At 41.7% G+C, this 16,168-nt stretch overlaps 1 protein-coding gene across 2 annotated transcripts in view; it reads left to right on the top strand.

Moving 5' to 3' along the window:
* Positions 1 to 16,168, top strand: part of SLC9A2 (solute carrier family 9 member A2) — an 87,005-nt gene that overhangs the window by 63,202 nt on the left and 7,635 nt on the right. The window contains exons 6-9 of one of the 2 annotated variants that reach the window (XM_043918497.1): positions 1,126 to 1,215; positions 1,840 to 1,910; positions 9,214 to 9,375; positions 13,701 to 13,797. In XM_043918497.1, coding sequence (XP_043774432.1) covers positions 1,126 to 1,215; positions 1,840 to 1,910; positions 9,214 to 9,375; positions 13,701 to 13,797 — 420 coding nt within the window. Of the gene's footprint in view, positions 1 to 1,125; positions 1,222 to 1,839; positions 1,911 to 9,213; positions 9,376 to 13,700; positions 13,798 to 16,168 lie in introns of both variants that reach the window. The other variant, XM_043918496.1, reaches the window with a different exon arrangement.

The raw sequence follows: 16,168 nt of genomic DNA, 5'->3' as shown, positions 1-16,168 counted from the left end.
CTGGTTACATTTACTCTTTCATGTTAATTTTGAACATTTTCTTGGCTTCTAAATATTCAAGTTCTGTTTAAAATCCTTTGGAAATGTGATTGGAATTGTATTGCCTATACACTGAGATAAAATTGTCATCATGATGGTGTTATGTAATCCTATCTAGGAATTGTGTCTTTTTAAAACTCAAATATTTTCAGTATCCTTTAATTACATTTATAGTTCTCTCTGTAAAGGTTTTGTGCATTTCGTAAGTAGGATTATGTATTTCATGCATATGCAGAGAGAGTATATAATTTTATATATATATATATATATTTAGTATTTATATAATATTATGTATATAATGGGCTTCCCAGGTGGCTCAGTGGTAAAGAATCTACCTGCCAATGCAGAAGATGCAGGTTTGATTCCTGGGTCAGGAAGATCCCCTGGAGGAGGACATGGCAGCCCACTCCAGTATTGCTGCCTGGAGAATCCCCATGGGCAGAGGAGCCTGGCGGGCTGCAGTCCATGGGGTCGCAGAGTCGGATACAAGTGAGCATAGCAGCACAACATCTTGTAAGGCTCAGATCCAGGGTTGCCTTTCCACAGAGCCTTCCTTGACCTGCTCCCTCTCTATCTCTCTCATTCTTCCTGTTTCTACTTTGTTAACTGTTTTGTGTGTATCCTTCTCCTCACAAGACTCTGACGTCCTCAAGCTGAGGTTCTTAACTATCCACCTCCGATTCCCAAGCCTCTGACATGGACACCTTAAATGCTCAATTCAGATTGTTTAACAGTTTAATGAATGAATCATTGAAACGTTTTCTGTGAATAAGACAAGTAGATGATTCCTCTGAACTGGGTGAGCCTTTATTATTTCTTAGAAGGATTTTCTTTTTCTTAAAATTACAGAGTATCACATTTTCAATTTCTTACATCCTGTCCACTTTTTGTTTCTAGTAGCAGCTTTTGGGACATGGCCCTCTGAAAATATGCCAGCTTTTAAAGAGGAAGAAAAAATTAACAAAATGTTACTTATGCTCCGTTAAGTCTTGGGGGCAGGGTATCTTTTGTTGGTTATCAAGTATTAGGAGGTTACAAATTATTCTTGAATTTTATAAGGTTTTCCTCCCCCCTTCTTTTGTGCAGGGAATAACTATCCGACCACTGGTGGAGTTCCTTGATGTTAAGAGGTCCAATAAGAAACAGCAAGCTGTCAGTGAGGAAATCCATTGTCGGGTAGGTGTTAATGTAGCAGATCAGTTTAAATGGTCAAAGGGAAAATTATGGGATTAAGTCAGACAGCTTGACACCAGGGTCTCATTTCCTGAAGAAGAGGTAACTGGCAGAGGGTGATGGGGTGTGGGGGGTGGGCTGAGGAAGAGGTGTATTGAGGGTAGAATGAACATAGCCCCCCCATGGAGGCTACACACCTCAGGAATACAGGGACAAGGAATCCCCTTTTAGCCCTTACTTCAGCCTGAAATGTTTTAACTGGAAAATTGTGACCATACTTCATAGTTTCCAAAATTACAAACTATTGTGTTAAAAAATATGAATTCTAATGATCGATATGACAAACATCTCATGAATTTGTTTGAAGATGAATTGTTGTCTTATTTGTTTTCAGTGAAAACTCAAGCAAACCAAAGCCAAAAAGTATCAGCATTTTGAAGTTTAGGCATGATAGAAATAGTAATAGTATTTCTATTAGAATTCTATAAATTTCTATAGTTATAATTTCTATGCACAGAAATAATCATTACCATTTCTATAAGTAGGAATTAATAATTTCTGTAAATAGAAACAGAATGACTGATTTCAGATAAGAATTAATCAACCAGCTGGCTTTTTCTGTTTTAGTTTTTTGATCACGTGAAGACCGGGATTGAAGATGTTTGTGGTCATTGGGGTCACAACTTTTGGAGAGACAAGTAAGAAGGCTTTAAGTGGCTCTGGATCAGTCCGGGAGCAGGACACATTGACTTGTGTCATTTTTCAGACTTTCTGATCTTTCCTGTTGTGCCATAGTCTTTTCTTTAAGATAAAGTTTGGTTCTCATAGAGGCTTAGAACAACAGTAGCTTTAACAAGGTAGAAGCTTATTTCTCTCTTATGTGAGTATCAGGTAGGCAGTGTACCATTGACAGGTGAATTATGCTCCACAGACTCCTCGTGGTCCCAGGACCCTTCCTCCACCAAGAACCTCCGTTTCCAACGTTGCCTTTCGGACCAAAAATGGCTGCTGCAGCACCAGCTATTATGTGCGCATGCCGGGAAGAAAGCCAACAAAGAGACGCAGAATACGTACTAGCTTCCTCCTAATCATAGTTATCAGAGGCTGCACTCAGTTCTTCCAGCTGAATCGCGTGTCCTGGCCTTGCATGACCAGGGCTGATTGTATGGGCATTTCTCACTGTGGGGGAGGCCGAGGAATGCAGTCTGTCTGGTTTAAAACCGAGGGTTCCATTACTGTCTGTTCTCCCACACATGTTGAGGGGCTTTGTCAAATACAGAGCTCCAGAGCACCTGAGGAGATACATAGACTTGCAAAAAGAGCAAAAGTTACACTTCTCTGAAAAATCATGTGTATTTACATAGATGTGTGGGCTTCCCAGGTGGCACGGTGGTAAAGGATCGTCGTGCCAATGGGTTTGATCCCTGGATCGAGAAGATCCCCTGGAGCAAGAAACGGCAACCCACCCCAGTATTCTTGCCTGAAGAATTCCATGGACAAAGAAGCCTGGTGGGCTATAGTCCATGGGATCGCAATGAGTTGGACACGACTAAACATGCACGTATGCACATAAATGTGTATCTCTCTCTATGTATATATAATTTATGTGGTGGTTTAGTCCCTAAGTTGTGTCCAGCTCTTGCGACCCCATGGACTGTAGTCTGTCAGACGCCTCTGTCCATGGATTTTCCAGGTAAGAATACTGGAGTGGGTTGCCATTTCCTTCTCCAGGGGATCTTCCCAACCTAGGTATCAAACCCGGATCTCCTGCATTGCAGGCAGACTCTTTACTGTCTGAGCTAATATATAATTTATATGTACATATATATATACACACACACACACATATATGTGTGTATACATGTATGATAATAAAGATTTAGAGTCTTTCTTCAAGGATCTTGTAGCTGAAATGCAAGAGATAGACTACCAGGGAGAATTAGGTATACAGTTTAATATATACTGAGAAACAGACTTATGGGATCAAGAAATACGGATTAATTCTAATAGCAGGGTTAGGGCCAGTGTGGTACAGGAGCAGCTCCCATGGGCTGGTGGGAGCTGACTGTGTGTATCTAAGTCAATGCCATCCACATTGGTGACTTGACTCAGCCATGGGGGGAGTGAACCAGGGAACTGACAAATGCTCCAAATCATACATGTGTCAAATTTGCCGGCACATCACTGTCTGGGAAAGACTTTTGAAGGAGGGTGTTTCAGCTGGTCCTTGAAGAGAGATAGACAGGTCCCAAGATATATTTAGTGGATTCCTGTTCAATCGCTTGTCTTTTCTTTCCTAGCTTGCAAGCAGATTTCTGCCCCCACCCTTGCAAATTTACATGAAGTTCACCAACCTACCAATTTACGTAATTTAACATAAATACATCTTTGAGTGTTTACTGTTTGCTCACGTATTCTGACATGACAGTGGACTACAAGAGAAGTATAAGCCATAGACTTGGGCCTTTAAAATTTTGCAATGTAGTAAAGGCAACTAAACAGTCACATAGCAAACAGGGTTGTGTGTGTGTGTGTGTGTGACATCATTAGGTAATGAGTTATAGGGACTACAAGTGCTGGCACAACCTTCACAAGACTGACCACGTTGTTTGCTAATGTACAGAGGCCCCTGTTCATAGCCTTCCTTCATAACTAAAGGGAAAATATTTTGTTTGTAGGAACAGACTACTTAATTAGTGAGATGGGAACACTCAGTAATAAAATAAAGTGAATTAAAATCTCTGTTGTAAAATCATGAAACAGAAGGCCAATTGTCCTGGTGGTATTCACTTTTTTGGAGGCAGGGGGCAGAGCGGAGAACCCTGCTGTGACTCCCGACATCATCCTGCTTTAGGTCTCTGGATGTCTATGCCAAGCCCATGATACAGGCTTTTCTGCCTCTTGTTCTTTGTTGTTTGCATGAAAGTGAGTCACTCAGTTGTGTCCGACTCTGCAACCTCATTGACTGTAGCCCGCCAGGCTCCTCTGTCCATGGAATTCTCTAGGCAGGAACACTGGAGAGTGTAGCCATTTCTTTCTCCGAGGGATCATCCTTCCTGACTCAGGGATTGAACCTAGGTCTCCTGCATTGCAGGTGGATTCTGTACTGTCTGAGCCAGCAGGGGAGCCCCATGCCTTTATCCATCTTCAGCATCCTTTTCAGCCCGACCACTTTTCTTTCTCTCGCATCCTATCCGTTCTTTTCTGAAGTGATTAAATGAGCATGGTCATCCAGAGCAGTTTGTCCTTTTCCCAAGGGGAGATTGAAAACTAGAGATTTATCCCACTGCTCTGACGTCCTAACAGAAGGAAACATAGATATGATGAAGGAATGAGGCTGGTTGGCCCTGGGGCCATGGTAGATGATGGAAAAGGTGAGCCCTGTGAACATGTGATTGGGTCCAGAAAGTGAAGGACTAGAGAAAGTCTAGCTTCGTCCTGCCTTCCAGGCAAAGACACCTTATCTCTAAATGTGAATCTGTTCTGGGCAGACATCTGTAAGCTCTGGGCTAATTGGACCATAAATATAAAACGTGGTGGAGCCGATTTTGATTCACGTCTGGAAGGTAATATTGCGACATACCTGACACCTCCTCTGCAGTGTGCATACTTCACTGAAGAAGTTTATGAAGGCTTACATATTTGCATGCATGAAGTTTTCCAGGTAAATTAAAATAGTTTTCTGGATTGTCAAGCACACTGTGCACTGCAGGTAGAGTAGAGAAGTTTGTGTGAAGGGATTTGATGCTGACACAGGTCATTCTTGAAATGAGTTCTCAGATCTCATTTCTGGTCTGTACATAATTGTGGATGTTACAAAAATGGCATAAAAAACAAGCAACTGTTTTAGAGGTATCCTTCTCTTCCTTCTGAAATCCTTTTACTGTAGATTTCTAATGGTCCTTCCAGAGGGTTCTTGAGCCATTTGACCCTTTGAAAATGAAATGAAAGGGTCATGCAGTAAGGATGTTTCTCATGTTTGGCAAAAGTTGTCTGATGATAGTAAAAAAGCCACCTATGTGTATGTAGCTTGGTGGAGAAATGAAAAGTATGGAGATAGAGCAAATAAAGGGTATAAATCCTACAGTACATAGATCAGATGTCACTGTCTTTAATGTTTATTCTTCTTGCAAATCTCTCGTTGGGCTTCCCAGGTGGCACGGGTGGTAAAGAATCTACCTGCCAGTGCAGGAGATGCGGATTTGACCCCTGGGTCGGGAAGATCCCCTGGAGTAGGAAGTGGCAATCCACTCTAGAATTCTTGCCTGGAGAATGCTCTGGACAGAGGAGCCTGGAGGGCTTCAGTCCATGAGGTTGCAGAGTCGGACATAACTGGGAAAAAAAAAAGAAAATAAGAGAAAACTAAAAGAGCAACAACAATAACATTAATACAAGTTTGTAAAGGTGCTGTGTTGCTGCCTGGCGTCCTGGTTCAGTGAGCTTCACGTGAAATTCAAAATAAACTTAGATAAAAATAGGCCCGGTGTTTTGTGTGGAGACCAGTCAATAGCAAACCCCTTTCAAGGTAGCTCTCTGCCATTGTTCTTAGGTCTCCTGTATTTGGAACAAAGGACTAGTACCGTGAACGTGGCTTAACATTGTTCACTTTCATAGCACAGGTGTGCCTATAAACCACCTTGGACTTATAGTGATCACTGTAACACATTATTTTCCTCATCAAATATTTACTGCCTATTGATTCACTTGAATATTGGTGTAATATTTATATACAAACCAAGTCAATATTCAACTGCTTACAGGAGCAGTCACTTATTATAGCTGATTGACATTGTTGTACAGAAGAAATTAACACAGCATTGTGAAACAACTATACTCCAATTGAAGAATAAAAAAAGAATTAAAAAAAAAAACCCTCAAAAGCAAAGGGAAAAAATTGTTCAATATTTCACAAAGAACCAAATTCAGGGTGACATATGGCAGAAAGCATTCATCTTCTATCATCACATGAACATGGTGCACAAATGTCTTCAGAATCTATGATGCTGCTTAAGGAAATGTATTATTTTTGATAGGAAAAAATGAAATACATTATCTTTTTGTAGTAGAAAAAGGAACTAAAGTACTTAAGTTAGGAGGCAGAGAGTCAGCTCATCTGGCCTATTCTTGCTCCAGCTTCAGAGCATCAGTGGGTCATCAGCTGATCCTGGCCGGCCTTCTCTGATGTAACTGGGGTCACTTAACTCTGCTTCATGGGACATTCACCTTTGTCCTGGGACCAAGGAGTCACTCCGGGTACATCCTTCTCATGCCATGTGGCAACATAAGAAGTGAGCTCTAGTGAGCAAGCCCATCCATAGCCTCTGCTCTCATCACCGTGTCTCCTGACTGCCCATTGACCAAAGCAGGTGACGTTATTGATCTCAGTGGCAGGAAGCAGGACGGAGCAGGTCACCTCAGCCATGGTGGAAGGGCATCACCAAGTAACCTGATCTGTTACAGGGTGTGGGTCCAGGGAGGAACTGGGCCGGATGATTCAGTCTGCCTTTAAGCTTACAAAGCTCCTGGCCGTGTCCTGGACCCTGGTAAGATAGGAACACAGGCAAACAAAACGAAACGCGGTCTGCGCATGGGTCATTAACGCTAGGAGAAGAAAATCAGTAAATAAGCATTGGATAGCCTGTTAGAAAGTGCTGACTGCAATGGAGGAAAATGTGTCTGGGAAGAAGAGGAAGTTCTGGAGTGCAATTCTAGTAGGGTAGATAGGAAAGGCTCTTGTGAGAAAATGACCTTAAGGAAAAGACTTGAAGGTAGTAAAAGTAAAAAGTAGTAAGTACAGAGACCCCGAGATGGGAGCAGGGCTGGCATGTTTCTGGGACGGGGGCGGCCTCAGAGAGGCTGGACCTGAGTTAGGGCAGCACAGCCTTGGGGCAGGCAGCTCCAAGTGGTGTCGGGCATCCAGGTCATCGTACTTGTGCTCAGTGAGAGGCAGAGGAGTTGTGTGGTTTGACTTACTTCTTTTTTATTGAGAATTTTATTTATTTATTTTTGGCTGTGCTGGGTCTTCATTGCTGTTTCTCTACTTGCAGTAAGTGGGTGCCACTCTCTGTTTGGTGCATGAGCTGCTCACCGTGGCGGCCTGTCTTGTTGCAGAGCACAAGACCTAGGTGCGTGGGTTTGAGTTTTCATAGTTGGAATGCTTGAGCTCGGTAGTGCCCAAGCACTGCTCATAGATCACGGGCTTAGCTTGTGGGATCTTTTCTGGCCAGGGATCGAACCCATATCCCCTGCATTGGCAGGCAGATTCTCAACCACTGGACCACCAGGGAAGTTCTTGATTTACACTTTAATGGGATCCCTGTGGCATTAGTGGTAAAGAACCTGCTTGCCAGTGCAGGAGAGGTAAGTAAGAGACACTGGTTCTCTCTCTAGGTTGGGAAGATCCCCTGGGGAAGGGCATGACAACCCACTCCAGTATTCTTGCCTGGAGTATCCTCATGGACAGAAGAGCCTAGTAGGTATAGTCCATGGGGTCACAAAGAGTCGGACATGGCTGAAGCGACTTAGCAGCAGCAGCTGGTTTGCATCAAGGATAGGCTATAGGAACATGGTGGCAGAAGCAGGAAAACCAGTTTGGTGCCTGTTGCAATAACCCATTGAGAGATGATAATGCTGAGGTGGCACTAGTGGTAAAGAACCCCCCCTGCCAATGCAGGAGACGGAGGAGACATGGGTTCCATCCCTGGGTTGGGAAGATCCCCTGGAGGAAGGCATGGCAGCCCACTCCAGTATTCTTGCCTGGAGAATCCCGTGGACAGAAGAGCCTGGCGGGCTACAATCCATGGAGTTGCACAGGGTTGGACAGGACTAGCATGACTTAGCATGCAATGCTGGGCCCAGGGCGATGGCTGGAGGAATGATTAGATTTTGTGTGTACTGAAATGGTGGAACCAACAGAAGTCTTTGATAGAGTGGATGTAGAGTATTAGTTTGCCAGAGCTGCTGTCAAAAACTACCGCATGTTCATGACTTAAATAGGAGTTATTGTCTCATAGTTCTAGGGGCTGGAAGTCCAAGAATAAGATGTCAGTGAAACTGGTTCCTTTGGAACTGAGAGGGAAGGGTCTGCTCCAGGCATCCTTTCTTGGCTTGTGGTTGTCCTTCTTTTTCCTGCTTCTTCACATTGTCTTCTCTACATGTCTGTGTCTGAATTTCCTCTTAAAATACACACACCAGTCATAATGCATTCAGGCCCACTAATGACCTCACTTTAACTTAATCAGCTATTTCCAAATATGGTCACAGTCTGAGGTCCTGGGGACCAGGACTATAACATATGGATTTTGGGGGGAACACAGTTCAGGCCATAATGTGGAATATGGGAGAAGGCGGAGAATCAGAGATGACATCAGGGTTTTTGACCAAGTGGAGTTGTCGCTAACTGAAATGGGGATGACTTGGGAGAAGATCCATTAGAGCATGCCAAGTTTGAGATGTCCAAGCGGAGAAGTTGAGCAGGGGTCTAGATACTCATTTCTGGGGTTTGGGAAAGAAGTTAGAGCTGGAGACACACATTTGGGAGTCTTGGGCGTGAAAAGTGAAAGTGTTAGTCACTCGGTCATGTCCTGCTCTTTGTGAACCCATGGACTGTGGCCCGTCAGGCTCCTCTGTCCATGGAATTCTCCAGGCAGAATTACTGTAGAAGGGCATTTCCTTTTCCAGGAGATCTTCCCTGACCCAGGGATCAAGCTGATGTCTCCTGTGTCTCCTGCATTGGCTGGCAGGTTCTTTACCACTAAGGCCACTTGGGAAGCCCCATTAGATATAAGTATGTTGTGGTTAAAATAAAAATATACTAATATGTGCTCTCTCTGTATATTCAGGTATGCACCTACAGAAATAAATACAATGATCAGACTAATTAAACACTGCTACTATTTTTTTCCCCTAGGAGTAGTGGAAATTATTTTATTGGTAAAAATAGATTTTTTTAAAATCAGTGTCATGTTAATTAATTGAAGTTTTGATTTTGCTTATTTCCAGGTTTAAGAAGTTTGATGACAAGTACCTGCGGAAGCTTTTGATTCGGGAGAACCAACCCAAGTCAAGCATTGTGTCTTTATACAAAAAGCTTGAAATAAAACATGCCATCGAGATGGCAGAAACTGGGATGATAAGCACTGTTCCTTCTTTTGCATCTTTAAAGTAAGTCCTGTTTTGAAAATAGAAGTTAATGTGGCTTCCCAGGTACTTCAGTGGTAAAAGAACCTACCTGCCAGTGCAAGAGAAACAGGTTCAATCCCTGGGTCAGGAAGATCCCCTGGAGGAGGAAATGGCAACCCACTCCAGTATTTCCAGTATTCTTGCCTGGAAAATTCCATGGACAGAGAAGCCTGGTGGGTACAGTCCATTGGGTTGCAAAGAGTCAGACATGACTGAGCATCTGAGCAACTTATTGCTAAGTAGGTGTTTATAGTTTTGTGAAGCGAGTAATAATAAGAAATTTGACTTATATCCTAACATGAGTCCTTAAGACCTCACAGCAGAAAGAGCTACTGGATAAAATGTGAAAACCTGGAAATGTGTGCATTATTTTATGCTATGTCATGTCATGTCACGTCACACCGTGTTGTGTTATTATAGAATGGACTAGTCAGAAAGTACCTGGTCATGTTTAGGATGATTATGTGTTTATTGTATTTGCTTTAGACAGTTAAGTTGTTCTGAAAGTAAAGCCTCTTTAGCAGGCATTTTGAAATGGGATAGTTTAAGGTGTGTTATGATTTTCAGTTATAAAGATGAATGTAATTACATAGCTATTTCCGCATGGATTTTTCACAGAGTCATAATTTAAGGCTTGGAAAGAACATTTAGTGGCGATCTCGTGCAGAGGTGCTCAACGCAGGCTGTACATTGGAAATACTGTAGGAGCATTTAAATAACACACACGCCTGGGCCCCACCCAGACAAATAAAATCAGGATCTCTGGTGTTGAGGCTCAGGTATAGGTTTTTTATATATAAGTGATGTGGATGAACCTAGAGCCTGTCATCCAGAATGAAGTTAAGTCAGAGAAAAACAAATATCGCATATTAGCCTGTATATATGGAATCTCTAAAAATGGTACTGATGAACCTATTTGCAGGGCAGGAATAGAGATGCAGGTGTAGGGGATGGACTTATGAACACAGAGGGGGCAGGAGAGGGTGGGATGAACTGAGAGAGTAGCTTTGATTTACATACACTACCATGTACGAAATAGATCGCTAGGAGAAGCTGCGGTATGGCACAGGGGGTCAGCTCGGTGCCCTGTGATAACCTAGAGGGTGGGTATGAGGCGGGCGAGAGGGAGGCCCAAGAGGGAGGGGATGTATGCACACATATGGCTGATTCATGACGTTGTACAGCAGAGACCAACACAACATTGCAAAGCAATTATATTCTAATAAAATATATAAACTTATAGAAGTGTATAATAAGGAATCCAGTATTGAGATGCACTGACCTAGTCTGTCTCCCTAATTTTAAAAACGAGGAGATGAATACCCAGAATGTAAAGTGACTTAAACTCTTATAGCAAATCCATAGCAGAATAATACATACTGTCAGCAAATTGGCAAATGAGTTTATCACAAAAGCATCATTCCTCCTCTACATGACAAATTTCAGGTTACGATGATTTCTTCTTTTACTGATGAGCTTGAAGCTCATTTCAGCAAAGTTTCACCTAAATTAAAATGCTAGCTATGGAAGGGTTGAAATGAAAGAGAAACTCCAAATCACACCCAACCATATAAACTGTGATTTTCACTAGGATGATAGTCCCTTATAAAAATTATGGTAGTTTACACCATACAGAATAAAAAGTAGTAGTGGTCAGGATGACTCAGAAATAAAGGCATTATATTGCACTGGAAATAGTGGTGATGGAGCAGAATGACTGTTTATAGTCCCAGCTCTGCTAATAACTCACTGTGTGACCTTAAGCTGGTCCATCTGTTTCCCTGAGATTGTTTTTTCAAGTAGAAAATGGGGCTATACTTGCTCCTTGAAGTTTACTCCAGGTTTACCATTTATGATCTTTCTTAGGCACTGTTCCTTTTTGTGGGTGCAGCACAAAATAATTCAACTATCCAGCTTCTCAGAAGGGAGTCATTGACTTTGTGGTCATAGAAGAAGGAAATCTTAGCTTTACCCCTGTTCGCAGTTCATCTTGAAGCCAGTTGAAAGTGGAGTAAAGGCAAAGGTTTAGGGTTAGGGAAGTGGGTAACAAAAATTGATGGATAGTTACGTAGCTGGGTAAATGATTGCCATGTTCACTATTTCACCTCTTCTGAAGTGTCTTCTTTGGAGGAGGATAGAAGCAAAAAGAGAGGCAGTAAGGTGTCATATTTCTGACAATAATGAACTGAGTCCAGACCAAACTACTGAGAAAACTAGAGGAAAAAGGACAAAATATATTTTAAATATCTGCTGGAAAGCTGGACAGTATCCATACAGTGAGGAATTTCTTGGTCAGAAGTCAAAAAAGAGGGAAGTTCAAGAGGATAGAACTGGCATTTATTGCTATTTTCTGTCTGGAATTTGGAGAACATGTCTTAAGAGTCTAAAAAGCTAAAACAGGGGTTTTGACAGACTAGTTGGTCTTAGAGAATAAAATTAGAATTCAGAACCTACCAAGAAGGAGGACCATTTGTATGTACTCATACAATGTATGTACATACATCTGTATGTATAGGTTTTTACTTCAAAGTCCTACACCTTAACCCTCAAGGGAAAGAAGCCCAGCCTGGAATTATCTCAATTCTTGATTGTTTAAATCATCAGAGACTGAGATTGCCTCTATCTCAGCTGCTCAAGAGAAGTAAGTTTAAACCTTCTGTGGAAGAAAATAAGATTGTAAACAGCATTTAAGTATCCACATGATTGTTTTATATATGTGTAATACTTAATCCAAAATAACCAAGCATATGAGTAGACAGGAAATGTGACTGAAAACACTGAGAAACAAGCAACAAAATAGAAAATAATAGTCGACACAAAAGGGATTCCCATCACTGGATTGTCAGACAGGGACTTTAAAACAGAAATAGAAACATGCTTAAGGGAAGAAAATGGCATTGACACTTTTGGCATTGTCATGGAGATTATATAAACAAAAAAGACCAAAGTGAAGTATTTGAGCTGAAAATAAAGTAACTAAATTTAGGATCTCACTTGACAGCTATCAGAGCAGACTAGATAAAGTTGAAGAGAAAAGGAATTAATTGAAAGATAGGACAGAAGGAAAGACCAGAATGAAAAACAGTATGAAGAAAAAAAAAAAAAAGATGAAAAAGAAAGTGAGAAATATATGGGGTAGATTCATATATAATGAAAAGCTCCAGAAGGAGATGAGAGGGAAATTGGTAGAAGCAATACCTTAAGGAATGCTGACTGAGGATCTCCCCAAACAGATGAAAGACTTGAATTCTGACAGCCTCAAGCAGATTAGATAAGGAGAGAACCAAAAGTAGATACAGGTTCATAAAACTGCTGAAGGTCAAAAATACAAAGAGAAAATCTTAAACATACTCAGAGGGAAAAAAAAGAGACCTATTTTCTTCAAAAGAGAAAAAACCTGACCACTGATTTTTCAGTAAAACCAGTGGACACTATTGGTAGCTTCAAAATTCTGAAAAAATGTAGCTGAACCTTGAGTTCCATATCCTGCTAAAATATCCTTTAAAAAAGTAGAATTAAAACTTAGAAACATCTTGCACTTAGGAACCCTAGACAGCACTTCAGAACTATACTTGGGAACCATTTAAAACAACAGGATCGCCTTAATAAAAAGCACAAAAATGTGAAGAACATTCCACTAGATGATGAAAAGGACATTTTTTTTTTTTTAAACAGCATGAGAGCTGAGACAAAGAGGCAAAGGGTTGACATATTTGGCCTCATTTGGAAACCTGCATGCCCAACGATTCAAATTTTTATTCACTTTGCACATGTCTGAGAATGACTGGGACAGTGCCCTGAGTACTGATAATGTGTTTATAAACAAATTGTAGCAAGTCAGTGAATTTGCAAATATGGACTCCCTGAATAAAGAGGATCAACTGTATGGACATATGTAGTATAAATGGTGTCTTTGTAAATACTTCTAATGAGGTATTTTAAAAAATAGAGCCATAATAGTAAAATTCAGCTAATTAAGTTTTGTGGGAATATAACAACCCTATGCTACTTTATTTATAGAGCATTAGAAATAATAAGTGATAGCATTGCAAGCCACTCTAGTCTTTTCTCTTTAAATAGTTGCATGAACAGACTGAAAAAACTGTTGCATGATTAAACTTAAGTGAATGATTTTGACACTGAAATAAATGTTTTAGATTTTTTGAATTATTTTAAACTACTAAATAATTCCTGTTTTATTCATTAAGTTTCTTCTTCTTAAATGATGATATTACATCTCTAAGAAAGAACATAGATGAATTTAATACTTGTTGAATAGTAAAATATTTTTTCCTAAACGTTCACAGTGACTGTCGTGAAGAAAAAGTAAGGAAGCTCACACCTGGTGAAATGGATGAAATCCGAGAAATACTGTCAAGAAATCTCTATCAGATCCGTCAGCGAGTAAGAATAATTTATTTAGCAAAATAGGTCCTTGTCTTTGGAGTAGGAAATGGCAACCTGCTCCAATATTCTTACATGGAGAATCCCGTGGGCAGAGGAGCCCGCGGGGCTATAGTCCATGGGGCTGCAAAGAGTTGGACACAACTGAGCGACTGAGCACACACATACTTGCCTTTGGTTAAAAATGTGCCTGCAGATTAGACGCTGTTCAGTTACGGAGGCTGTTGCCACCATCACGCCAGCCTCTGCAGGGCCCACACCAGGCACTTCCTTCCCTCAGACCTCCCCCCTCCAGGGGCCTGTCCCGTTAGGGTACAGCTCTCCCCCCAGACACCTTGGTCAAGGCTGGAGGCTGGAATCCCTGGGAGGTAAGAGTTCTGCTACCAAAGACTTGGAGATAAAAACACGTGTTATCTAATGGTGAAGAAAGTTAATTTATTGCTCCTTAAACTTTTTGAATGAAATAGCTTTATCACTTAGAAAACTTTTCAAAATGTGTTTAACCTTCCTCGTTTGTAAAGTGCAACCATTTCTTCCCTCGCTGTATCTTCTGAGCCACTTCTTTCAGCCCATTTCCATCACGGAGCCTCATTCTCATAGTTCGCTGGTAATATAGCCAACACTTAGTGTGTGCGGTTTGCCAGCCCCCGTTTCCGTGCGTTGTGGGTCTTAACTCTTCATCCTCCAGCAAGTGGTGTTAACTATTGTCTCCATTTTATGGATGAAGAAACTGAGGCACAGTGAGGTGCCCTGGGGCAGGGACACAGTGCTTGTCAGGGATCCCGGTCACTCACATCAGGGCCTTTTCTGGAGCTTCTTAGCTGACCTCCTCCCAGCCCATCCCGTTCCATCTGACATCATGGCGGTTCCACTCTTTTCTTAAAGTTCTTTTTATTTATTTAAAATATTTTTTCAGTCATTGTCGAGTTCCATATTGTTTCTGTTGTTTATGTTCTGGCTTTTGGGCCTGGAGGCATATGGGAATCTTAGTTCCCCAACCAGGGATTGAACTCACCCCGCCTTGGACTGGGAGGCAGAGTCGTAACCACTGGACTGCCAGGGATGTCCCTTAAAGCCCCTTTTAATAAAGCATCTTTCTATTTAAAATGAGACAAAACAGTTGTGGCTTCCAGGCTCAACTATTCTTTCAGCCTTTGGGATCTGTATTCAGGCTCCCCCTTCCACCTCACCCACCCACCCATGCACCCACAGAGCGAGGGGTCTGAATTCGTTCCTCAGACTGTGTTGCTGTCTTCTGCATCTCCACTTGAAATGCCCCATTCCTTCCTGTCAGTTGATCCATCTTCTCCGATTTTTAAGGTTTCCTCAACACCCTCTAAATTATTCCCTGGCCTGTCTTTGAATGGGCTATCACTTAGAGTTCCTACATCCCACATCATTTTAGCATTTCATTTCACAATTTTGTATTATTTTGTTACTTTCACATGCTCAGCTAGATAGCAGATTCCTCAAGGCAGGAAATGAGTGTGGTTCTATGGTACTTCTGTTTATCTCTACTGGATCTGATATGTTGTTTACTCAATATGTTGTGTCTCACTCTTTGCTACTCCATGGACTGTAGCCTGCCAGGCTGCTCTGACCACGGGATTTCCCAGGCAAGAACACTGGAGTCGGTTGCCATTTCCTCCACCAGGGAATATTCTCGACCCAGGAATCAAACCCTTGTCTCCTGTCTTGGCAGGTGGATTCTTTACCACTGAGTCACCTGGAAAGCCCAGGTGTGATATGGCTCTGGGGATAAGAATATTCCTAAGAAGTATGCATTAATTCTATCAGAAAATGAACTTAATTACTGACTACAGTTTATTTTAGGAAATGGATTTCTGTATAGCTTATAGCTATACTTCTCCAAGCCAGGCTTCAACAGTACATGGAACCGTGAACTTCCAGATGTTCAAGTTGGATTTAGAAAAGGCAGAGGAACCAGAGATCAAATTGCCAACATCTGCTGGATCATTGAAAAAGCAAGAGAGTTCCAGAAAAACATCTACTTCTGCTTTATTGACTATGCCAAAGCCTTTAACTGTGTGGATCACAACAAACTGTGGAAAATTCTGAAAGAGATGGGAATACCAGACCACCTGGCCTGCCTCTTGAGAAACCTGTGTGCAGATTTGTAGGTCTCTAAGTCAGGAAGCAACAGTTAGATCTGGACATGGAACAACAGACTGGTTCCAAATCGGGAAAGGGGTATGCCAAGTCTGCATATTGTCACCCTGCTTATTTAACTTATATGCAGAGTACATCATGAGAAACGCTGGACTGGATGAAGCACAAGCTGGAATCAGGATTGCTGGGAGAAATATCAATAACCTCAGATATGCAGATGACACCACCCTTATGGCAGAAA

Source organism: Cervus elaphus, chromosome 11, assembly GCF_910594005.1.
Source record: "Cervus elaphus chromosome 11, mCerEla1.1, whole genome shotgun sequence".
NCBI lineage: Eukaryota > Metazoa > Chordata > Mammalia > Artiodactyla > Cervidae > Cervus > Cervus elaphus.
The sequence above is the reverse complement of the archived record's forward strand: the minus strand, read 5'-3'. Positions and strand labels throughout refer to the sequence as shown.